A 26553-nucleotide genomic window follows, 5' to 3' on the forward strand; every position below is an offset into this window, starting at 1 on the left:
CCGCCGTAGTTACTGGCAGAAATCAGCGCCCTGTCACGCGCTACGCCCGCGCTGCCACGGCAAATTAGCTCTTCGACTGCAAACACCCAAGGTAGCAGGCGCGCGGCGACACCGCACCGGCGCGCGCCTCACATGTAGCGAAAAAAAACAACTCACTCCGACTGTAATGACATTTATCCTCCACGGGCCTCATTTTTTCCCTCCTCCGCTCCTGCTTCTGTCCCTTTCCTGCTCCTTGTTTTCGGCATGTTGAACAGCGTAGCTTTGCTTGCGCAAAGCAAACAGTAGCACGCTCTATTAACGGGACGGTAGAAGGTAAGCGAGAGCTCGTGAAGGAAGTCCGCCCGTTTGATCTTTAAGCAGTGCTCCTCTCCGTATCACGTGCATTTCACCTTATCAGACCAGTGTAATGCGCGTAAGCGTTTGTAGTCGGCGAGCTCCACGCGCACCCGACGGGGCCTACCTTATTTCGTGGCGCGAGTGAAGAGTCCTCCGCATTGTTTTGACCAAAATTATTTACGCTTGTTGGATCACGTGAATACTGTGATTCGTTAAAACATCCACAGAACATCCGCCAGGAACATCTGTGGCTGTTCAGGAGGCTCCCAGCAAGCAGTAAAAATGTAGGGCTTTACTAGAGACTGTTAGTGTTGCAGGGGCCTGTGTTGCAGTCATGATTAGCAAACGATATTCTGTGCAACCCAAGTTTTAGCTTGTTTTTTTTTTTTAACCAAATAGAGGAAGTCTAATCGATTCAGTTTTCATGCAGCTCAAACAACGCTTCTTCAGGCTACACTTCTCCATGATCAAAAGCAAAGCAAAAATAAACGTTCCGATCACGCATGACTCTGTGAGACTGACTGAAACATGTGTCCTCTTCTTCTTTCTGTTTTCCACTCTACACCCTCCGCTCAGAGGTACGTTGCCTTTCTTTTCCTTCCCTTCCCACTTACATTTTATCGGGAATTTCTCCTTTAAAATCTCAACAAATCTTTTTGTCCTGTGGTCCACTGAACTCTTCCTAACGTTCCCCGCGTGGTCCCTCTGTTGTTACATTAGCCTGTGTAGTTTTCTCATACACCTGTGTGCGTGCATTCTAGAAACCGTACGCGTGTCAGATCCCTGGCTGCACCAAACGCTACACAGACCCCAGCTCCCTGCGCAAGCACGTGAAGATCCACTCCGTCAAGGACCAGCAGGTGCGTAGGAAGGTGAGCAGCACCATGGCAGTGCGGTCTCTAACATCCAACTAGCTCTGTTTAGTGGACCTACAGCTTTTATTTCGCTTTTCTGACGGATCTCCAGTATCCTTCATGGTCAATTGCATCTTTTCACGGCTTGGCGCAGTTGGTTTTAATTTACGGTTGTCTTTGACAATCAATTTCCAAACAACAGATCAGTGCCCACCGCGTTTTAGCATGTACACAGTCCTCATTAAAGCTCGTGAATGTGAGCAGAATGGTCTTATTGTTGCGCGCGGCTAAGTGGAGACTGGATGATGCGTTCCCTTTTTTTCCACTAAGCGGCATAAAGCGGAAACACATGTGAGCGCGAGCCATTGTTAATAATGTGCGCTGCACAAACCCCCGCCAGACAGATGTGGTGAACAAATGTCAAACAAAACCTCTTGCACCATCTATCGCGAGCTTAGCTCGTGATCGCGTAGTGTTCCGTGGAGAGAAGATAAAACAGCTATACATCTGATGGATGTCTGGAAAGGATGCAGCTCGTGGAAGAGCTGCACTTCTCAGTTGTCCAGAAGAGGGGCTTTTGTTCGTCTTTCCACATCACCAAAAACAAAAATGTTCATTGTTCATTTTTCCCTAATTCATAATATTCAGATGTTAATCAATATTTTTATTTTGAAATTACGACATCTGCTTGGATTTATTTCGGAATTCCGTAAATGAAAACAACTCCTTAAAGTTCATGTCATGTCTCATTTACAGTGCCTTGTGTTCAACATAATCACATCCAGATTCAAGTCATTCCAAATAAATTTTTATAAAAGCTTCATTTTTGTTAAAATCTTATACCATCCCAACCTTAGAGCTCTCAAAGGCTTGAGCCTTGAGAAATGTCATCCGTCAGTCACAACTCTGTTCAGCCCCTCCCCTCTGTTACACTGGGAAACGAATCAAGCTAACCACGAAGGAGGCTTGAGAGAAACGTGGCTTTTCCTGTAACCATGGTAATGGAAGCTTTGTGGGATGGCTGGCATGGGCTTCTGGGATATATAGAAGTACTGCAAACCTCCTAACCAAAGACAAGCCCACTCCCAACCCAAACCCAAACCCTAACCAGCTATCAGTGGTTACATTTGTAAAACCTCTACATTGTAAGATGACTATCTAGTGGTACCAGTATAAAGGAGGATGGATGTGTGTGTAGGTTTTCCCTTCCCCTGCCTGGTTCCAGTCGGAGGTTCCTGCAGGCGGTGAAGAATTGTTCCTCCCTCAAGCCATCATTTCCTACACAGACTTGTGGTGAGGTGTTACCACAGAAACTGTCGTGTTTCGTCGCTGAAGACTTTTGTTTGGTTTCCCTCCAGTTTTTACAGAAAGGTGTCTGTCTTTTCCCTCATGTTTACTGCATCACTGCTGCACTAGAATGACTGCTGTGGTCCCGGAAGCCATGATCAGATGGGACGTTATTTTAATGTCTATAATAGTCTGGGTCTCCTCTAAGCACGAAGACAGGTAGTGCTGATGTCACAATGGAGATGAGATGCATTATGAACAGAAATTTCTACCTTGCATAGCGAATTTGTGAGGCATCAATACCAAACTGTTATTCTTATTATGCTATATTGTTTATCTATATATCTCAAAGTATATTATGTGTCATGCTGTGGTTGGCACCAAGCCAGGATGCCAGTCTCACTCCACAAATGTTTCCTGATCACTGTTCACTATTCCCTGTTTTCCTTCAGTCATTTAAACCCACAGGGCCTCACCACCAGCTGTTTGCATTAGCGTATTTGGAGATTACACATTCTGTAGACTACAGGAACCTCGTTCAGATTCTTTTTGGTTTCTGTTAATAAACCGGTCATCCTGCACTCACACCTCTCCTCTGTTGCTCTGATATCACTCCATGTATCTAAACTGTCACACAAACCAATTTTCTTTTATTCTTTTAATATTCTGCTACTGTTCCTTGCACACTAACTGTCAGTCCATATATGTGATTGACAGCTGAGGGCTTGCCCCCATCTGGAACCAGATGACCTGAGCGAATGCCTGTCTGTCCAGCATTTGCATGTCCCTGCCCACTCTCAGCAACTGCACTGCCCTGCCCCCTGTCAGAACACTCTTAACGGGAAGGATGGATGTTCAGCCGCTTTGGGCCAGGACCTCTTTACAGGTACACGTGTCTCTGTGACTCTGGGTCTGTGGCACAATGCCACAGTGGAAGACAGACTGTTTCTTCCATGGTTTGTGGTCTCCTTTCTGCCTTTCACGTGTATCTACCTTCTCAAGGTACTACTGAAATCCTGACTATCGAGTCAGTAATGTGACATGGGTGACTTTTCAGAATGGGTAAAAAAAAGTCAGAATAGTCTTTGTGTCATTTTCCAGTTTTAAATTTAAAGTTCTGCCTTAAACTGGTTCAGCTAAAATCTGTCACCCCAACCCTGCTCTGAAGACAATGGTCAGATCACAGGGAGGAGTTTCTATTGTGTTATTACTGTTTATTAACATGTTCTTCATCATGGGTAGTCTTCGCGGCTTTGGCTTCAGGGCGGCTGTGCTGAAATGCACATGTCGAGCCCTCTTCTGTCCACCTTACAATGAAACTCAGCTGCCCACAAGAAGACATTCACTTTCTGAGCATTTCATGGCGTCCGAACCCAATAGGATGCGATTTAACAGCTCAAACAGAGTAAGAAGCGGTTTGGAGGTTATGAGGACCATATGCAGTTATGATATTGCAAACATGTGCAGTGACGGTGCTGGGTGATACATGGGAACGCTCCAGTGATGTTGCCACTGATCAGCGATCAGTTACACACAAAGAGCAGATGTTCACCTTAAAATAGCTGAGGTTATGACCTGAGCTGGCATGCAGCGAGGGTAAAAAGGACAAATATTAATATCTGGCCCCTCAACATCATTTTTACTTTATTGTTTTACAATAATATTGAAGCACCCCACCCCCCACCCCAGGAATCCTTTACTTATTGTAAAGTCTGTGCATGTTTAAGTGCAGAAGCAGTTACTACTACCTTGAGTGGTATGTTTTAGTAGTGATTATGAAAAAAGGACACTAATAACTTGCATGTGGACCAGATGAACCAGGAAGAGCCCCTGACCTGCATGTTCAGTAGGGTGATGTGTGTACTTTACAGGACGATTGCATGTTACAAGACGATTGCAGTTTAAGGGACAATTGCAGTTTTCTGTCCTGCTAAGGCAGTACGGAGCAGGACGGAGCAGAGCATGCAGCAGGACAGAGTAGGTCAGAGCAGGCCTCACTCAGTGAGGTGGATGTTTTAGAAAACCCTGGACTGGAAGCGCCCTCCTTTTGCCGTGGTTCAAAGAAGACAGCGTGCTGCTTCTATGTGCAAATGGCTTTAGCCTGGAGCAGCTGTTGTGTTCTGTTGGCTGTTTGTTCTCGCTGTGGTCAGAGCCACGCCAAGATGCTGCATGCAATGGCATTCACGATGACTCTGCTCCACTCTGCTTTGTTCCACAGCCAGGAGGTGGGGGGGGGGGGGAAGGAGGGGGAATAAAGTTTATTTCCATTTGCTTCTTGCCTCAGAGTCTAAATGTTACTCTGGTATTTTGTCCACAACGCACTGTGTGCAAGCAGTTACCTGCAAAGTGCATGCTGGGAGCGGTGGACAGTCATGTATATTTCATGAGTTTTATATTTCCAGTGTTTGGTCACTGTAGGATCATTTAATGTTCTCATTTGCTGCCATATTTCAGGAATATTCAGAAGGTGTGAAGTCCATTAGTCCAGCTGAGGTGTGGTGCAAAGGTTCTTAAAACCAAAAGGTCTTGTTTTTAGTAGATGAGGCGAGGCAGTGAACCAGTGAATGAGGCGAGGTAGTGAACTAGTGAATGAGGCGAGGTAGTAAACTAGTGGAGGAAGTGAGGTAGTAAACTAGTGAATGAAGTGAGGAAGTGAACCAGTAGATGAGACAAGGTAGTGAACTAGTGAATAAGTCCAGGTAGTGAACTAGTAGATGAGGCGAGATAGTGAATGAAGTGAGGTAATGAACCAGTAGATGAGGCGAGGTAGTGAACTAGTGAATGACGTGAGGTAGTGAACCAGTAGATGAGGCGAGGTAGTGAACTAGTGAATGAGGCGAGGTAGTAAACTAGTAGAGGAAGTGAGGTAGTGAACTAGTGAATGAAGTGAGGTAGTGAACCAGTAGATGAGGCGAGGTACTGAACTAGTGAATGAGGCTAGGTACTGAACTAGTGGATGAAGTGACCAAATTAGCAGGAAATATTTCTTTGTACCATGGCAGAACCAGCAGGAAGCTGTGAGTTCTGCAGCGCCATCTACTGGCACAGTGTTTGTGTGCAGATAAATCAATAGATTGAATGGTACACAAACTGTATTTTCATTAGTGTCTATGAATTTGTTAGAAAGTTAAAAACTATGAAAGTGGAGTACACGTGTGTGACATGTCTGGAGTGTCATGAGTTAGCAGGGTTCCTGCTCCCAACACACCTGACATATTTCATCACCTCATTATTAAACCTTTATTGCCTTTTCAATCTGTTTGTTAATAGCAGAACCAGAACCAGGGTGGACAAGTACTGTTGGAGGGACTATAGTTGAGAGGACAGTGTCCTCTCCAGAGCTGGACTCCAGTGTGAGAGTGGGACGGCCTGACCACCTCCAGTCCTGCTGAGACAACACGCCCCTCCACCCTCCGTGCACCAACGTTGCTGCCAGCTTCACCCTTACCACCAGTGTTCCCCGTTGTAGTAGCAGATGTGGAGGCTAAAGGGGAAAGCATTTAAAAGGGCTTTGCTGGATGATTTCGGGGCAATGAACCAACGAATCAGTGAATCGATGAGTCACGTATGTAATGAATAAATGAATCAAGCAGTTCAGAGAGCTGTTCAGAGAGCTGTCAAGGCCTCTGCTGGCCTGGGAGCAAGGCTGGAGCAAAAGTGTAGAAAACCGGGAACACAGAGCACGCCGATCCTCCACAGGCAGCTGCTGCAACACCTCATGCCCCTCGAGGGCTTCTGGGAAAATAATCACAGGGAGAAACGGCAGGAGGAGAAAGAGGAGATGACCAGTTGTAGCATTTGAGCATCCCAGGCTGCACGGGGAGGCGGGGGAGCGAGGGTGCCTCTTCACATCTGTGCAGTCTGGTGTTGGGCTCACTCAGGAGTATATATTATGTGACAGGACGCTGCTTGGATCAGCGCTCGGGCCTCTGTGCCGTGCTGTTATTTCCATTATAAACTCTGCATCTGTCAGTCTCCTACCTCACAGATCCGGCCGCCTGGTGAAACAGGACCGTGTCAAGGATATCAGTGTGTTGCTTCCCGCAACTGCTCAGGTTTATTTTTTGTCTTAAATGGTCGATTTCACACACACAAGGCAACTCAGAGTGCAGACCGATTAAAAGGTATGATAGACAGATGACCTGCGTAGAGAGATAACAGATGAAGATACGACATAGAACGGCATTGCAATACTATCTCTTAGAGCTGAAATACAATACGAGGCCTTAAACCAAAGTGAAACTAAATGGACTAGATGCTGTTGAGTGTAAATTTAAAAATGTGGAATGTTCTGAGGTTGTCTGAGAGCTGTGTCCCACTGTGTTCTTATCTTAGGTCTGCTTACTGTCCTTCTTAAATTAGATTATTTTATGTTGCTTGAGATTACCACACAGATGCTCGGGCCCAAACTGTTTAGTGTGTTTATAAATGACTAATAGTACACTGAAGTCAATTCTGTAAGATACTAGGAACCAGCGTAAAGGATTTAAGAACTGAGGTGCATTCAGTATTTTTGCTTCTGGCTTTGACGGGCGGGTTTTGAATCAGTTCTTTTGATATGAGATCAGACGCCATTATAACACCTAGAATACAAACAAGTTGTTTTGATTCGATTTGAGTCCTGCGGGACAGGAAGTCACATCTTTGTTAATTTCCAGGGTAGTTCCTGCCCTATAAGTACAACCCTACAGGGTGACCAGATGGCATTTCTCTTGTTTCCAAACAATCCTTTAAACTTTGAGAACGTTTGTCATGTTAAGCTAGGTCCCGCTAGGTCCCGCTCTGTCCCCTCAGCGTGACTGCTTAATGCAAAGCGCATCACAAGGACCTCAATGTGGGGACATTTTTCTTGTTCTCACAAGGACTCTGGTTCGATCTGTGTTGTCAAAACAACCACTTGTTGCCACAAAGTCCCAATTGATGACAAGCAGGCGAGGGCAGAATGCGGGGGGGCGTAATTTGGTCAGTGTGCTGTTTTTCTGTGGAGCTTCACTGAGGTTGATTTGACCCGTTTTGCGTATTAGTAATGTTTGTCTTTCAGGACTGTTCACTGGCTCCAGCGTAACGTCTAACGGAGCCTCGGCAGAACTCCTCACTCCGGGGTCCTGTTCCCTCCCATGCCACGCCCACCTGGACTGTGACATCAGCAGTCCCCAGCATACGCCTGCGCTGAACACCATTGACACTGTTCACCATGATGGGTGAGTGTTGCGCACACACACACACACACACACACACACACACACACACACACACACACACACACACACACAACAAGCTGAGAACAGACAGCTGAACCGATGTCACGATCAGCCATAGTTTGCCGAGTGTGATATAATCGTAATCAAGAGTGAATCTGAATGGTCTCTGAGCCTGGTCTCTGAGCTGATTTAGGTGGCCTGTTTCTGTGATGGAATTTAGTATGTATGTGCAACAGTAACACAATCTGGATGTTTGATTCAGTGGGATTGAAACTGTAGGAAGGCAGTGGTTCAACTACCTTCATTCCACAGTCTTCTCTTTTAGGACATAATTTCAGGTGAAATCCTTTATAAGAGGGAGTGAAGGAATTCGCTAAAGAGGTCTATTGTCCCACATAAATCCACCAAGCTTCTCACCTTACATGATCAATCTTTTTATTGGAGAGGTTTAAATGGCTTTTCTCTATACCAGCTACAATTCTGTGCCAACTACACTGATTGAGATTAATGGTAGGAATTTGTTTTAAAGAAGAAAATAATGTGTGCATTTGTGTTCATTATTAAGCTATTAATTATTGTGTTCATTATTAAGCTATTATTAAACTATTAAGTCCTTTTCATATTCCTTTTCACTCATAGTAGATTGTTTGAGCTGTCAGAGCCATTCCTGTATAGTCTAAAGACATTATGTTGATGGAGTGTCTTGGCGAATGTTGTAGTTAGTGGATGTAGTTAGTGGGTGTTTGCAGGAGGTTCTCCGTTGCTGAGGTCAGCCTTGTTAATGAAAGCAAGGAGAAAGCATTCAGACAAAGCCCACCACAACCTTCTTATGGCGGTGTTAAAATATGTGATTGTGTTACACAATGATGCAGAAAAATAGCAAAGTAGGAGCCTAAATGCAGATAGAATTTAAATCTATTTATAGAATGTAATTGGATAAAATACATTAAGAATTGGAAGTAGTGTAAGGTGTCTTATATTACATTTGTAATATTTGGGGGCAGTGACTGTGATTGTTGCTTTAAAACTACCTCTGCGAGAGTTGGGATACTCTCGCGAGGAAGAGGGCACAGAGGAAACTCTGCATGGATATTACATTGGATTTGGAAAATATGACAAACTGTAAGTCATGTCATTCATTGCTTTGCCATGAGATGCTACTGAAAGCTACACGTCGTTCTGTTGTACTCTGACATTTAATACTGACTGAGTGGATAATTTCGCTTGTTGTGGATGAAAAATACAGTAAACACAGATAGTAAAAATGACTGAGAGGTCGTAGAAGACTACAAGTCTAGCCAATCCAGATGCAAAGGTGTGAAGGTCAGTTAACTGGTTATAGTTAGGGTTAGATTTAGGTTTAGGTTTAGGTGAAGGGTTAATGTTAGGTTTAGGGTAAGGGTTAGTGTTAGTGTAAAGGTTATAGTTAAGGTTAGAATTAGTGTTAGGGTTAGGTGTAGGGTTAGTGTTAGGGTTAGGTTTAGGTGTAGGGTTAGTGTTAGTGTTAGCATTAGGGTTAGGTGTGGTGTTAGGATTAGTGCTAGGGTTATAATTAGTGTTAGAGTTAGGATGATGGTTAGGGTTCACGCATAGTGAAGCAATTTGAGCAATTAAAGGAGGATGACACAAATGTTGACACTGTTGAAATAAATTACAACTTTAATCGTTTGTATCAAGGATTTTCAGACATGAACGCTGGTTTGTAGAAATATATGGCTGTGGGCGAATTTTTGGATGATCAAAGAAATTGGTTCAATCCTAAAAATAAATCAACAAGTGAATTCTTTTGGAAATATGAGGAACAGATGGAAGACTCCATTTGGAGCACGCTGAAGAGTGCAACAGAACCACAGCATCAAATCGACCACTAAACGGCTAAGCGGACCCATAATGTGGAAGTGTGTTGTCATCATCATCTTCGTCAGCCAGAATGAGGGCGAAGAAGGAACACACGTTATTAAAGACACAGGCTGCTGCTTTAAGGGAGAAGTTAGACACAGAAAGAGATTAAGGAGATTGGCATGCCAACCAACCAGAGTTTGAGACCCTGAAAAAGATAACAGAAGAGGTCATAATGGCTGAGTAAACAAATAAACTCGGATGCAAAGTATTTTTGCAAAAATTGAATATAAACAAGAGGATGTGACTGTCATTGACGTTGATGAACATGTTGGAGAAATAAAAATAAATTCTACCTTCCGATCACCCGGCATTCCTCCCCTTCATCCAGTGGAGCACAGAGTTCACCCACTAATGCAGGCACCTCCGTCCCGACCACGAAATGCAATGATCAAACTGGGCTTGATGGTCCATGCCAGGCCATTTCTCAGCAAACCAACCTTACCTGCACCTTATGAAGAATCACAAAGTTTCATTATGACCTGGTCTCACACTTACAACGTTCAAAGGTGATGAAGTGTAAATCCCTTTCAGATCTGTAGAACATAGACTTGAAATCTGCACTAGTGACAACCATGGAGAGCCACGCAAATTGGTCAAGCACCTCATCCACATGGACCTTTTATCAGGTTATGTTTAAGCAAAACTAATTCTCAAGGAGTTTTTGGGAGAGAACTTAAAGATAGTGGAAGACTATATAAGGGAGGCTTTGGATTGGCAGGCCATGAAGCCAGAAGGTGATGCCGTGCTATGATCCTTTGCATTATTTTGCTCGGGATATTCCAACAGAATGTCAGATATAAGATATATGTAAAACTTGGACAGCACAGCTAATATAAAAGGTGTTGTCTAACAATTTTCCACACAAACTCGAAGCTTAGAGAAAGTTTGCCTGCAACGTACAAGGAAAAAACAGGAAAGTTCAAGGATATTGTCAACTTTTTCAATAAGCAAGTGAGATATATATTACACCCACGTTATGGAAACATAAAAGAAACCACTGCAATCACGATAGACTCAGTGCAACAGAAACCAAAACCACTGTATGCAGAGACATTCAAACCAAAGAACGTATTCACAACAGCAGTTGTCTCCCTCAGCATAGAAAACAAAGTCAAGATGGAAAATGACAAACAAGCAATACCAAAAACACAAACTGTCTTTGTTGATACAAGCAGTAAGCCTTGTTTATTGCAGAGGAGAGCAACACTCATACAGTCTGCAGAAAACTTAAGCGCAAGTTGCTTAAAGAAAAGATTGACTTCTTGAGAAGCAGGTCTACAGGTCAATGTTTTGCATGTCTAAAACAGTTACATGAGTATCCCGTGGCAAAAACAAAGCTCACTGCCAAGCATGCGGTGCAACGCGTCCCCTCCCCATAATTCCTTCTCACACTGCTCATATGTTGTTAGGTTTTGGGGTGTGAAAACGCTCTCGACTGCATCCCATACCACTGCACCTGACAATTAAACAGCCAGGAGATGAAACGGCAAAGGGAGGTTGATCCAGTGAGGAACAACGTTGTGCATCCCATACCACTGCACCTGACAATTAAACAGCCAGGAGATGAAACGGCAAAGGGAGGTTGATCCAGTGAGGAACAACGTTGTGCATCCCATACCACTGCACCTGACAATTAAACAGCCAGGAGATGAAACGGCAAAGGGAGGTTGATCCAGTGAGGAACAACGTTGTGCATCCCATACCACTGCACCTGACAATTAAACAGCCAGGAGATGAAACGGCAAAGGGAGGTTGATCCAGTGAGGAACAACGTTGTGCATCCCATACCACTGCACCTGACAATTAAACAGCCAGGAGATGAAACGGCAAAGGGAGGTTGATCCAGTGAGGAACAACGTTGTGCATCCATACCACTGCACCTGACAATTAAACAGCCAGGAGATGAAACGGCAAAGGGAGGTTGATCCAGTGAGGAACAACGTTGTGCATCCCATACCACTGCACCTGACAATTAAACAGCCAGGAGATGAAACGGCAAAGGGAGGTTGATCCAGTGAGGAACAACGTTGTGCATCCCAAACAGATTGGTTGCCGAGCACTGTGCACTGAACTTACAGAAAAGATTCTCCAGAGATGGATGGGAACTATGAGCCAGAAGTTGTAGAACACAAGATGTTGGTACACATTTTTGGGGCAACATCATCACATCAAGATGTTGTCAGAATAACAAGCAGTCTACTGCTACACAATGTGAAGCTCGTTAAACTGGTGATGGCAGGGACAAAGGTGCTTGAAAGCTCCAACCATACCAAGACTGCAACTAAGAACTAATGGACCAACTTCTGAAATAAGTCTTGATCTGGAACGTATGACTCTGATATGACATTTTGACTTTTTGACAGATAGCACAACTGCGCAAACGTACTTGAACAGTAAATGCAACAAGCTTGAAGACTTTCATTGCAAATAGTCTCAACAATTCTGGAGCCTTCTCAGGCTTCACAGTGGAGGTATTCAATTTGAATCCTGGTACTTGTGTATCAGTGTTGAAGCTTTTTTAGGAAATGAATGCTGGATTTCAGGACCAAGTTTCTTGCTCTGCTAACAAAAACAGTGGCCCAAGAATCTAGATCCTGGAACATTGGACACTGATTACTCAAAGGTCAAAGGAGAAACTCAAAGGTGCAACAGACCACTGATGATTCGTTATTCTTCCTGAACAGAGCTGAAACATACAATTGTTTGGTTTCTGGACCTGAAATATTTGCTTAATGAATTGAAAGCACCAAGAAAGGAACTAAACACCAACAGAGAAAGCAGAATGAACCAATTAATGAAAACTGTCAAGGGAACACACATAACCTGTGAAGACTCAACCAAGACAGAGGTGGAAACTGAATTATTGTCAAAAACAAAGATTCAAAGAAGAACTGGCAAAGTTAAAGGAGCATCAAAAGTTAAAGAAAAATAGCTTATTATTTGAATCTGGTACATCAAGACGAGTCATTGGAGACGGAGGAAGGTTCACTTGAGTGAACCACATTCATGACATTACAGCTCACGCAGGAAGGAATCACACATTGGCTAAACTACGTTAAAGATCCCTGGATTCAGGGGATTCAGATTCAGGAACCCTGGAGCCAACAGTGCCATCAAAAGTTTCCTATCTAACTGCGTCACATGTAGAAGACTACAGAGAACTGGCAGCAAGCAGCTGGTGGAGCTACCAAAAGGAAGAGTTCTGCATGATGAGCCTCCACCAGCCTCTATCAGCCCATTCCTGGTGGAAAGAGGAGGAGAGCAGGTGAAGATCCAGATCCTTACGTGTCTCACTATATGAGTCGTACATTTAGAAGCCGCATCTTCACCTGACACATGCATGTCTCGACGCAATAAGAAGATTCTTTGCTATAAGAAGATGAGTAAAAGAGTTGTACTCTGATTACACTGGACAACAAATTTTTACAAAAGGTATTCTTATATAAAACATTTGCCAATTTTAATTAAGTTGAAGGTGCTGAGCACAAATTTGACAATAGAAATGCTGACTTGGCTTCCGTTTCTTAGAAATTCAGTTTTTTTATGCATTAGAAAAATTATGAAATAACACATTCTGTAACAGAAGTCCTGTGTATTTGTGACTTTGCTTTGCCTGTCGTTTGTGGACCTGCTCAAGATCATCTCTGACTAGCGTCCAACAGTGATCAGCCAACATAGAAGTGAACCACTTCCCCTGGTATCTTTTCTCAAATACTGAAATGTCCTGATGAAAGCGTTCGCCGTGCTCGTCGCTTACCATGCTGCAGTTTTCAGGAAAAAATTCCAAATGGGAATGAAGGAAATGGATCTTTAAGGACATTGTCAATCCAAGTTTGTGATACATTGACAACATGTCTTTAACCAATTCCTTATAGTTTCCAGCGCTGACATTCCCGAGGAAGTTAGTTGACACCAGACGAAATGCATCCCAAGCCTTTTTCTCGTCACCCTTAAGCAGGTAGTCGAACTTCTCATCTATGAAGAGTTGACGGATCTGAGGACCCACAAAAATTCCCTCTTTAATTTTTGCTTCGCTGATCCAAGGGAATTTCTCAGACGGGTATTTAAACGCTGATCCATTCCGATTCATGGCTTTTACCAAGTTCTTCATCAAACCGAGTTTGATGTGTAGGGGTGGTAGAAGTATTTTGTCCGGTTCTGCCAGTGCTGAATACTGCACATTCTTTTCTCCAATCTTCAAAGACTTCCTCAGGGGTCAGTCTTTCTTCACATAGTGCAAAGAACGTACCCATCAATAGAGCGAATGCCTTAAGGTCAGAACAGATATGCCAGCCATACTTACTGTATTCAAGACAATCCAGCAGCTGCTTCATGTTGTCATATGTCTCTTTCATATCCACAGCATGTCCAACTTTAATAGATGGAAGACGATTTCCATAATGCAGCAATACTGCCTTGAGACTCATTTTTGAAGTCTATAAACAATTGCCATTCTTGTGGGTCATGTTGGATACCGAGGGCATTCAACAAGCCGTTGACATCAGAGCAGAACACAAGCTTATCTACCTTTCTGAAGAAAAGCTCTAACTGCAAATGCCGCTTTCAATACACTTTCACTCGTACATTTTCCTGAAGAAGATTCCATTGCTGAAGTTTTGAACCTAGTAATTCTGCTTTGCTCTTGGACAGCTCCAGATCACGAACGAGATTGTTCAGTTCTTCCTGCGTTATTCTGTGTGGCGCAGATGACGCACCTTGACTGAAGTCAAGATCAGTTTCCTGATGATCATCTGACGTCAAAGGTCCAGGAAACTCCAGTGTCATTTTGTCTCCATCGTCATCGTCTGAAGGATCATTAGAAACTTCTGTCGGAGGTTCGGGAACAGGAAGTCCTTCACCATGCGGAACAGGTCAGATAGCAGAAGGTATATTTGGATACGCTGTTGCCCACTTCTTCTTCTTTGTAATGCCTCCAGAAACAGGAGGCACCATGCAGAAGTGGCAGTCAGTTATGTGATTGCTGGGCTCCCTCCAAACCATCAGAATGGCAAAGGGCATCGACTTTCTTTTTCCATTCATCCACTGTGACAGATTTGTTGCACATGTACGACAACATGTGTGTGGGGCCCAGGACTTGCCCTGGTCACTGATCTTGCATCCGAAATACAGATGATATGCCTTCTTCACTTTTGCATTTGAAGCAACATCCTTCGTCTGATTTCCGAAAGTCACTTCCCCACAAATGTAACAAAAATTGTCCGCAATATCGATACAGTTACGAGGCATTGACACTTGTCGATTGACACTATCTGAATCACTTCAGTAGTGTTTATAACGCAGCTGGACTTACATTTATCCTAACGCAGCTGAATTTACATCTAACATATTAGCACAAGAAGTAACAGAAATAAATCGCTCGTCCTATGGTGTCTTGCTTTATATATCTCCATATTGCATAATCTTACACCAGGCAGTGATGCAATAGACCTTCCTGGGTATGATCATCATGATCTGATACAATATGATGCAATATTTCTCAGTATTTTGAAATATGAAACATTTTCATCTTATAGCTGGACCTAATACAATGTCTCTTATGGATCACATGGAGTTATCGTTAAAACGAGAGCCAATAACAAATTGTCATGGTTATATTCGCGTTTAGGATGTTGAAATCATTAAGAATGGCAGCACCTTATTAACTCTGAAGCATTTTTGTTGTTGTCCAGTGTTATGGAATAAGTTGAAAAACTATCAAAAGAATAGAACGTCAGCGAGATATACATCTATGCCATTTAACTGATGCTTTTATCCAAAGTGACTAACAATTATGACTGAACACAGCTTGAGTAATTGAGGGTTAACAGTGATGACCTTGCAGCAGTGGGGCTTGAACTGGCAACTTTCCAATTACAAGTCGAATAGCTTAACCACTGAGCTACCAGAAAATCCCAAGGCACATGCAACAGAAGGGTGTGCAGTGACTTAACAACTTTGGAATGGAAGAAGGTCTGTTGTGTGAAGCTGAAGCCATCATAAACACTTGTTACTTTAGGTTAAGCCCGAATTACCTCCAGGCGGACTCCGTAAGGATAACGGGTATACTAACGGCAAGTGGTGAAAGGTCCGGTACCTCATAGATGTCTTCTGGAAACACTGGTGTAAGGGATACCTCACGCAGCTTGAGTGAACTTCAGTGATGGTCTGCGCCGATATGGTGCTAATTATGGATGACACATCACTCAGAAAAACATGGCCACTTAGATGGATTGTGGAAGCTTTTCCAAGGTTTTATTCATCAAGCGAAAGTTGAGACCAGGATCAATGAACTGGCATCCAGTAACAAAGTTGTGTCTTCTTCAGGAAACTGAGGAGGACTGATTATGTTCTGAAGCCGAGTCTTTATTTGGGGCAGCGTGGAGAGGAAGATTTCTTTGGATAGCATATCAGATCCTTTTATAGATGTTCATTTTATATATATTTTTGAGTAATTGTTTTAAGCACACTGAGAAGAATTAGTGGCCAGAAATGTAGGAGACACTACATTTTAAAATATATTTGGAACATAATTGGATAAAATATAATGGGAATTGGAAGTAGTATAAGCTCTCATTTATATCTCATTTTAATGATGTACACCTGTGATCGTTAGGATTCGCCTGTGAGAAGAAAATTTTGAGTGAGTACAGCCGGTTCTTGACCTTCAATCTCTTACTAGAAGAAATTTTGTTAGTAGTTTGTATAATCTTTATTTCAACACCTGTTGTGCAAAGTAAACAGCTCAACTTTATTGAGTGGTTCTGTGGGTTTTTAAAATCAATGTGAATTAACACAAAAGAGAGTTGTCAGAGCATCAAGCTAAGGCTTCCCAGACATGGTGGAAAACTGCAAACAGAACACAGAAATGTCTCTCCCCGACACCTCTTCTGAGGTGAAGGCCTGAATACATTTATGTTCATTCTATACATGCAGTATGTTTAGTTAACACATCACATTTATTTACATGCAGAGAACTGAATTAAGTTTTTTTCCCCTTGTCCATACTGCGTTTGTTTTAACTGTAACATTACCTAAGCATACACCCAGCCGGAACTGTCCACATCCCTCTCTCTGCTAAAAGCCACACAGCCAGTCCACTTCTGTTTATTTATCCATCTACTCCAGATTAAACCAATGTCACTTTAACACAACATGAAGTGGCGGCTGTCTGCGCACACTCGCCGCAGATGTGTCCGTTCTGTTTAATTAAGGAGGGGCTGCATGCACAGAAAAATAGACTCTACAACACATCTCTGTTCCGCCTTGCCGTGCTTCACCCGAGGTTCTGGGACGGAGAGAGCAGTGATAAATCGGGGTCCGGTGTGTCCCAGGCTGTTTTTGCTGGATGAAGGCATGGTTCCTATTAAACCCCCCCAATTTTCCTCAGGAGCCACAAAAGCTGGGCTGCAAATCCAATGTGTCATCAGGAAGAAGCCGTGTGTACAGTAACAAACAAAAGCACTGGAACAAAAGAGTAAGGAGAAGTGTGTGGGGAGGGAGAGAGAGAATGGTGTAAATACATCTGTTCTCTTTAAACAGTTTTGGAAACAGATTTGAATGGAGCATTTCTGCTCTCTATCATAATTTAAATCAATAACCCATTGTTAGCTACATCTACAAATTACAGCAAGTTTCGGGAACAGTGAATTGTTCATGATGTTCTAAACAATATTTAACTGTTGTCATGATTGACATAATAGCAAGTGCCTCAAACGTTTCCTCTAGTTCTACTTACTCAAGAGGTATATTTTTTCTTTTGAAAGCCTCTGGTGGAAAGTACCAGAATAAATCTGTTTTGATATTACTATGCTTAAATGTTGTTGTTTTTTCAAAGGGACTGTACTTTGCTTTATTCATTTAAAAACAACAACTTTATTTTCAAAAATCTGTAATATTTTTAGTCATCTTTAATTTTTTATTTGAATTTGTTTAAACTTCATTAAGGTACCTTAACGGCTTACACCAACTCTCAACATGCTTTATACTCTTAATATGTTTTAACCGTCCACTTGAATTTAGGAGGGTGTTCCCGTTAGAGAAGCTCCATTATTTAGCGGTGCGGTTCGCGTCACGGCAGGTACGACGCTGGAAGAGCGCGTGTTTTTGTTCTTTTCCCCAGCTTTCGTTTCCTGCGTAATGCCCCGCTGTGCTGCTCCAGAGTAACGCGGGCCAGCCGGCCAGCCCTCCTCCAGACCAAGCTCAGACCCACGGCTGCCACAGGCGGCCGAGCGAGTGCACATTTGTGATTGCGTGCGCTCTAGACGTGGCGGCAGTGGGCAGGGGCAGTTTCCAGTACAAACAGACCAGTGGCTGCCCGTCACGTCCCGCGGCCCTTTAAGGACACCCTGGACGGTGCGGTATTTTTCCAGCGCCGTGAGAAACGGCTCCAGACAATTAGCTGGCCGTTTTAGAGCTCAGCTAACAATTACCGCTTCTTGGAGGAGAGCGCGCTTTGAATGGGGCTATCCCAGAGGATACTCATGTAACACCAAATGACATCAACTCCAAGGTCATGACAACACGCTGAAGCTGAGAGGCATCTGCGTGAAGAGGAAAGTATTTCACACTCGTTACAGAAGTGACAGAGGCGGATGGCGGGTCTGCGCCTGTTTGGGTATGGAGTTACACTCCGGACTCCGTCAAGTCTGTTGGTTTCACTGCCAACCCGGTGCAGGCCTCACGGCAGCACCTGCATAACGCGGGCTGTGATGACAGCGTCGTCTGGGCGAGCCCGCGGCCGTTTTCGTTGCCGGTGTCATTATGCGCGCGTGTGCTTTAATCAAAATGCAAACGAGCTCGCGCGCACATAGCGACGCTTTATCCCGTCCGCCTTAGCGACGAGCCAGGTATGAAACGTCTGCTTACATTTTCCTGAGGATGGAGCATTTTTGATTTACATGTTTAAAGCCGAGAGTATACACGCCGCTGCCAAAGGCAACAGCGGCGGCCGCACGTGTTTTTCCCAAACGGTTTAGGAGGACATTAAACATTTTGACAAAATTATCTAACGCGCCTGAGTCGGCCGCGGCAGTCGCTGACCTCACCACTAAATGTGTTTACCCTGGCTGAAACGGGCCATTTAGACATCTTTTACTTCGCAAATACCAGCATCATTTTCTGAAGCTAATAGTAAAAAATTGCCAGTGAAAATACATCTCGCGATTCCCCGCGCGTGGAGACTTAACACGGAGAGGAGCTCGGCTTTCTCGAGTCGCTGTCACGCCGAGAGCGAGCTTCAGGCTAAATGGTGGGGCTTCTTTTCACTGGTTCGTTTACCTGTCTTGTGGTTCATTGGTGGTGCTGTAATTCCAAAAAGTGTTTATCTTGATCTTAGACAAATTGTGCTGGAAACCGAGTCTGTTACGGCAGAAGGCGCAGGCCACGTGCTAAGATGAGTTAGCGTTTCGTGCACGACCGCTGACGTAAAGGTCCCTACATTTACGTGCACCAGGGAGTAAACGCGAGGACCCAGACACGAGCTGTTTTAGAGGAAGAAAAAGGGCTTCGTTTATCTTCCTTCACTTTTTGTGAGTGATATGTTGAATTAAAATTTCTCTAGAGGTAATTCAGGTTTGTTTGTTTTTTTCTGTTTTGTTTATTTGTGTTGTTAGCGCTTTGGTGCTAATGACATGATGCAGTTTCTAATGCTCTGGCAAGACTGTGAAGTGCAGTTGTAGTCGCTCGCCTCTTCCACAGTGCTGTGAGGTCAGCAGTCACGGAGCCTGCTGTGAACAGTAGCAGGACGCACACGGCCCGCAGTGGGCCTTCTGATCTTAAGCCTCCTTTTCCTGGCTGGCTGGGAGCCGAGCTCGTGAATGTTGGAGTGTTTAGGGACAGCCCGGAGAGCAAGAACCCTTCGTCATGGCCTTGGAGAGGTAAACGGAACCAGAGCTGTTCCCAAGGGTACAGGCCAAGGGCGGCTGTGCTGGCTGGCTGAGGGAGAGGACCCGCGGACCTGAACGCGCACACATGCAGCCACACCCTGACAGGTGAGGCAGGAGGAAGAGGAACCGGCCCCCCAGAGGCACCACCCCCTAATTCCCCTAAAAATGGACCAGTCTGCTTTCTCTCTGTGACTGACTAATCCCTCTGGGGTGTGTGTGAGTGTGTGTGAGTGAGTGAGTGTGTGTGTGTGTGTTGCCTCACCTCAGCTTTCACCAGCACTTTTCACTGGAGTGACCAATCATATCCACAAACCCATAAAAGGAGGAGGATTTAGGCAGGAATCTGATTCTGCAGGGGTCACGAATGACAAAGGTTGTCATGGAAACCTGTCTGGCCTCAAGTCTGCATTTAATAATAGTTGTACTTCATCGTCTAGAACAGCATTTTTGGAATGACATTGTTCTAATGTTGGACCCAAATTTCCGTTGTATTTTCCTATGTCTGTGTCTTGTACATCCACCCAAAGTCTGTTGTTTTCCCTACGTTAGTCTTGTCTTTACATTCCAGGCCTGGGATCCTCTCACATCTTTTGTCTTTCCAAGACAGAATCAAGACTCTTTTGCTACTACTTGAATAGTGATTATCTGAATAAACATGATCACATGATGAGTAATGTTCACTGAGTTTATTATTCTGATTCAGGGCTGATTCATTTGGCCCAATTAACCCTTAGTGATATTCACAGACACGTTGCTACGGTGTCTCGTTCTCCCTCAGTTCGCTGAACAATGCCAGCCTGTTTATCCGTGCCACTACTGCCGACGCCCTTGGCTTGCTCACTGGGGGCTTGGACTCGGACATACGCAAAGCTGCTTTGTGACAACAGCTGTTGTAAAAAGCGCTATAGAACTAAATCTGTAAGCTGGAGCAGTGAAGCTGAAACGTAAGCTGCTTTAGCTATGATTCTGTGTTTTTAAAGTGTTTGTCACAGGTTTTCAGGGTAAGGTCTGCATCCAGCCGTTGCTTTGGGTGTTTCGATGGCTGACCAACAACACATTTTCTCATAAACAGTCTTCACTTTCAGCGTCTCCATCAGCTGGTCCATGGAAGTCGGTATGTCTTGCTCCAGGTAGGAGCGCCTGTTTTCCTCTACAGATTCAAGACCAGCTGTGCCTAGCCCAATCCTAACCTTAAGCATCATAAAGAGAATCCTCCTAACTGTCCTCAGATCAGATTACATAGGCAATTTTCTTTCTGCCAAACCCTTTCCGGAGTCACGATTCAGATGACCAGCTTTGCCTCTTGGAGATGGATTTGATTGAAAGGGGATCAGAGACTGGTACTGCTGAAGAACTGCCGTCGAGGTGATCACAGAAGGGACGAACCAACAAGGTGAATCCTGGAACGAGAGATGGATGCTGCGTATGAAAGATTCCCCTCATTCTTGCTACCTGAGCTCAGGCCAGCTGGCAACGATTACCGCGTGATTCACTTTAGCTGCACATAGAGGCAGCTTGTAAAAATATGAACAGTATAACTGTTTCCTGAGTTTGTGCTGACAGCAGCTCCCTGGGGTAAATGCGTCCTCTGCACAGAAACACATGGCTTGGAGCTCAGTGACTGGATTAGCGCACGAAGTCCCCCCGCACGAAGAAGGAACTAACCCGCTAATTCCAGAGGGTAGCCGCACGGTGCTACGCCGAGAGTCTCGTAAAATATATTACCCACAACCTTTTAGGCGCACATGTCTGTGAGGGCGGGGGCACGCGTGACTCACGTTCGGAGACGCGGACAGAGTGAGATGTGTGGTGTTCCAAGCTCTCATGATGAAACGGAGGTTATAGAACGTGAAGTTGACATCAGCAGAAAAGGGCGTTATGGATGAACTGATGTCATGGGGGAATGGCTGGTGTGTCTCGGAGTGTGTTGAGGGCCAGCATGCTTTTCACAAAACATCTCCGCGCATTCAGGCTGACCTAACCGCTCTGCTGAGGCCCAGTGAAACCTGGATCACGTCTGGGATTTACAGACCGTTTTCCATAGTGGTAAAAGCTGTGGGAGCTTTGATCAGCTCCTAGAAACACCTCTTATTTTTTATTAGGGTTTTCCAGAGAAAAGCCATGACTTGAAGCGCTACATATTTCACACATTTAATTTATTTAAGATCTGATACTCTGCTTATGGTGGTCTTAACACAGATTGGCAGCAGTGGCTGGAGTGTTGGGTGAGCAGAATTTTGAAACCACACGGATTGTGGATCCTACAGGTTAGAGGTGAAATGAAGGTGGTATTATTAAACTGATGAACAAGGACTTTGCATTGCTTGAAATCATTTTAACTTGAATTTGCAAACCATACGAAAGTACAATAATCTTTTATTACTCAGTTGCTGCAGGCATGATTATAGCTGAACCTGCTTCAAGCTAATTGACTCATTCAAAGTGGCTTTGAGTTGAAGACAGAGTTACTCTGTACGGAGAATCCATGTTTGGCTCACTAACCCATAAATTTAGCTTCTTAATATACCAGTCCAGAAGGCAGATGGGTTATTTTCAACACGGTCCTTTTCTGTCCATCCTGGACTGTGTGTGTCCTGAAGTTTTTGAAGGCAGTTAATCCAGTTTGTTTTTTCTAATTTCTGCTTTGTACTGAAATGCGAAGCGTGATGCACTGAGCTGGGATCAGCTTCGCCAGGTATGTTTTTAACTCTATTGAATCGTGAAGTGTGACTCACTGAGCTGGGATCAGCTTTACCAGGTATGTTTTTAACTCTTGAATTGTGACGCGTGACTCACTGAGCTGGGATCAGCTTGATCAGGGCTCTGTGCTGGCAACAGCTGCATCTAATGGCACTAACAAAGACTTTACTTCTTCGCTTGCGTCTCAGCGAGCGTCAGTGGGCCCGTGGCGCTTCTCCCCCTGAGTCACAGCAGTGTGGAACACGATGGAGGCGTGTTGTCTGGAAGGCCATCTGGAATGGGGTAGAGGCCTGCATTTGATCAGATGCAGCTTTGTACGGTTTTATTGTGAATGGGACGGGATGTGCATGATGCAAGGAGGCTTCTACGTAGGTCTTTCCCTGCAGAGAGACTCCAAGAGTGTATAGAGAGCAGTCCGTGACTGCTGACTTCCAGCTACCTGGCAAATCTGTAGGTTTTACATACAAACTGCCGATCTCCCTTACAATTACCCCTAAGTTTTTTAGTTTTTTTTTAACACCTCTCTCTCCTTAAATGCGCCTTTGCTCTCTCCGTGCATTAGCCCACTGAAGACCGCTCCACCCTCTCCGCCCGCACTGATGGTCAAGCATCAGGACTTGACCTCCACGCAGCAGCACCAGCTCCACCCGCATCACCGAGTCTACTCAACCATTCACAACCTCCCCGTCACTGAAGGTACGCTCTGCTCATCTGGGGGGGGGGGGGGTGCACGTGCGTAGACACCCACGTGCAGCACCAGCCGAGGCGGTTTAGGGTGGGGCAGGGCCTTCGGATCAGTTCACAACCCCACAAGCTAAGTTTCATGAGTCCCACAGAGCTCAGACCAGTTAGGAATGATGTCCAGAATTATAGAACCCCTGACTGTTGAAACAGAAATGTAGGGTTCTTAAGGACTGAGTTGAACACACACACACCCCTGTGCAAGTCAGACCAAGATGGATGATGAGATTAATGTTTAGTCATCGCCCACGTTCTAATTAGCCTGTTAAATTCAGCATAGTGAATCCAGTATTGGCAGATGTGGACTGATTCCCTGATTCTCAGGGGAAAATGGTAACAGTCAGACTGGTTTTATTTTGTCAGACTGGTTTTATTTTGTAAAGCAAGGCCTATTGTGTTCATGTTCAGCCAGAACTTACGGTCTGAGACAACTGCTACCATTCAACCTACTACTCCTTTCAAACTGATCAAAGGAGATCGAGATGTTCCTCCATTGATGTCATATCCCCCACCGGAAGGGGGTGCGATCATGTATGCAGTGTCTTCCATAAGTTGTTAGACAACACTTATGACTCCAGGATACAGCCCATAGTGCTTTTATACAAGACGGTTTGTGCTGCAGTCACACTGCATGACATCCGGAACAGCACAGTACCTAATCTTCTTCTCTACTATCCCCGATTCACCTGTAGTCTCATGTACGGCCAGAGACACTGGGGGGAAAAAAAATACCCCCAACAAAGTCATTTTCTGTGGTTTCTTTCTTATGTTTTTGGTTTGCGCAGATTACCGAGGAAACTTTCAGAGTTGCTTCTACTTCGGGGATAATTACAGAGTGGAGCAGAACGTTGGCGGTGTTCATCTCCCTCTGGACTCCCATGGCTTCACCGCACACGCACACAACGGCCTCCACCCAGGATGCACTGGCACCCCCCCCACAGGTACCACCAGCCACGCGCCCCTAGAGAGGTCGGACTTCAGCTAACAGCCCTGGCTTGGCCCATGTGGCTGAACACTTTTACATTTAGCAGTTCTACACTTCATTTAGGAGGTCTATTAAAGATCTGTAAAAAAAAAGAAATACTTCCCTTTCAAAACAAAATTTTTTCATTGTCTGCTGAAACTTTCCTAGGAAAGACTTGCAAAAAGTGGCAAAGAAGAGTTTTAATAAAATCTTAATAAATAACCCCTGTAATGGGAGTTCTGGGACTTTTCTAACAGTATAAATATGAGTTTAGGATTTATTAGTAACTTCACATTCTGAATATGTCCTATGTCCCACTGGTCTGGGCAGGTTTCAGCCTGCTGTCGGATCTCGGAGGATGTTCCTCCCAGTTTCCTCCCAGTCCAGAGGACGGCGTCTTCTTCCAGGTGGGCGGATTTGAGCGTGGACTGAGTCAGATGTCCTCGGTGTACACAGAGACGTAGAGCCCCGCTCTGTCAGCCCTGGCGCCTCCGAACTCAATGCTCTGCTGTGCTCCTCCTCCAGAATTTGTCATTCTCTCATCGCTCTCCTGTACGTTGCTGCTGCTTTGATTTTCTTCCCATTTATCACAGTGTGACTGTTTAATGGTGTTTGTGTGTCTTTATTTACCTCCTAAACAGGTGGCCATTTTAGCGAATCTTCAAGGTTCGAAGATGATGGATATTCTTTGTAGCTTTTAAATTAGTGGTGACCTTTTTTTTAAAGAAATGTTCTGGTTATGAAATCTGCCCTCACTGGGAACACTGGGTTGCGATAAATTGAAATACCGGCCTGTAACAGAATCTCATCTCATCATTACTACATCCCCCAACACCTACATACGTTCTCAGAAACTCCTGTTCCTCTTTTGGCCGAAGTGTAGAACAAAAGAATATATAAATGGTTGCTGTGTTCTAAGTAAATGTTTGCAATGTTTGAATTTCTGAATGTGTTTTGATCCTTTTTTTCTTTCCTAGATGATCTGATTTGTGTATTTTCTGGAAGGTCGATGGGTATTAATATCCACCGAACTCTTTCCAGGTGTATAAAATGTACAGTTTGTTTAAATAATAATTATTATATGCCACTCTCTTGTCTCAGAAAATAAATTTCTCTTAAATATTGAAGACTCTTTTTTTCAGAGGTGAATGACGAGTAGACACTGCCCTCTAGCGAGGATTAAATGAATAGCTGAAGAGTTTAACTATTGCCTTCTTTGTACCCGAGGACTGTTTCAACCAACAGCGCAATTCTCAGTCGACAGTATTTAAAGTGAATACTTCAAAAAAAACCTTAAATGACGCTTATACCAAAGTGGTAACCACAGAATCCATCTCAAGCCCAGACAGACGGCGATGAAGACGGGTGTCTCAGCCCTCAGAATAAGCATGTAAACCCCCAACGCGCCACACTCCTGCGTGCTCTGGTACGTGCATGCCTGGAGACGCACACTGCTGCATTTTGGCCTTTTCCATTCTCGACTGCAGCTAATGTAATTAGCTGAGACGTTAACCAGACGTACAAACCTTGTGCAGCACTTTGTGTGTTCTTAGTGATAAGTCCGCACTACTACACCGTTACCCTAACACTCACTCACTGATCCGTGATATACGGAGTAACAATGCGCCAACTCTGTGCTGCTACAGTAGAAGCACCTCGCCCTGCAGCTACTCACTGCTTCTGAGCGTCAAGGAAAAAAAAAATAGAATTCACATTTCTTACGTTTAAAACGACTTTTATGCATTCGCTTTATTCGTTTATTTAAAGCAGTTTTCGCCTTCCGCGTGCTCATGGATAGCAGGCCGAACTCTAACGTCAGGAGCCTTTGCTTCAACACCTGCTTTTATTTTCTTATAAAATATAATCCAGCACACACATTTATTCAAGAAGCACCAAAATAATCGCTACGAAACGACACACCTATGTTCCATTACCACAGTAAACTAATAAACTAAATAAAAAATACATATGTATATCATGTAAGTGGAAAAGGAGTACCGGCCTTTATAACGCTACAGTGGCAGAAACGTGTCAAATTCCCGTTTGTCATGGCGTTAATCAGGCTCGGGAGACATGGCCCGGTTGAACCGTTAACCAGAGCTTTTTTAACCTTGAGAAACACAATCGTGTTCGTGACAAGAAGAGTTTCGAAGCCCAATAGTGTAGTTCTGAAAAGAAGGTTACATGCTGCCATCTAGTGGAGTTGCAGGCAAACTATTTTATATATTCAGGCTGTCAAAACACATCTTGAACTAAAAATGTAGCATTTCATGTCGATATCTTTGGTAATCCAGTTTATATAATAATCCCTTGGTAAAATATCTCAATCTGGAAAAACATAACAGGTTTCCTAGAGCAGAAAGCAAAGATGACCTTAACAGCTGCAGGACGGAGTTCTAGATTACCCTCAATAACAGCTCCGGCTCTTCTTGCAGGAGGAGGCAGAGCGAACCGAGGCAAAAACACAACTGGACTCATCAAGTCTGGGAGACACGTTGTAGCCAATGTGTACCATCAATAGGACAAAACGGATCTTAAAACAAAAGAGGAAACAAACCTTTAAAGTAAAAAGATGGATTATATAAAGAAAAAAAAGTTCCTTGAGTCATCACTTCATTTTCATTTAAAGCATTTTTCATTTAAATTGCTCTTTTCCAGGTGAGCTGCACAAGCTACATCTT

At 44.2% G+C, this 26553-nt stretch overlaps 1 protein-coding gene across 2 annotated transcripts in view; it reads left to right on the forward strand.

Annotated features, from left to right (window-relative positions):
* LOC113586879 (zinc finger protein GLIS1-like) overlaps window positions 1-24999 on the forward strand; it is a 42482-nt gene extending 17483 nt beyond the window's left edge. The window contains exons 3-8 of one of the 2 annotated variants that reach the window (XM_035521909.1): window positions 1101-1211; window positions 3198-3366; window positions 7522-7681; window positions 22730-22863; window positions 23694-23849; window positions 24203-24999. In XM_035521909.1, coding sequence (XP_035377802.1) covers window positions 1101-1211; window positions 3198-3366; window positions 7522-7681; window positions 22730-22863; window positions 23694-23849; window positions 24203-24336 — 864 coding nt within the window. In that variant the 3' untranslated portion in view covers window positions 24337-24999. The remainder of the gene's footprint in view (window positions 1-1100; window positions 1212-3197; window positions 3367-7521; window positions 7682-22729; window positions 22864-23693; window positions 23850-24202) is intronic. The other variant, XM_035521910.1, reaches the window with a different exon arrangement.
* The last annotated feature ends 1554 nt before the right edge of the window (window positions 25000-26553 follow it).

The sequence above is a fragment of the Electrophorus electricus genome, chromosome 23, assembly GCF_013358815.1.
Source record: "Electrophorus electricus isolate fEleEle1 chromosome 23, fEleEle1.pri, whole genome shotgun sequence".
NCBI classification, from domain to species: domain Eukaryota; kingdom Metazoa; phylum Chordata; class Actinopteri; order Gymnotiformes; family Gymnotidae; genus Electrophorus; species Electrophorus electricus.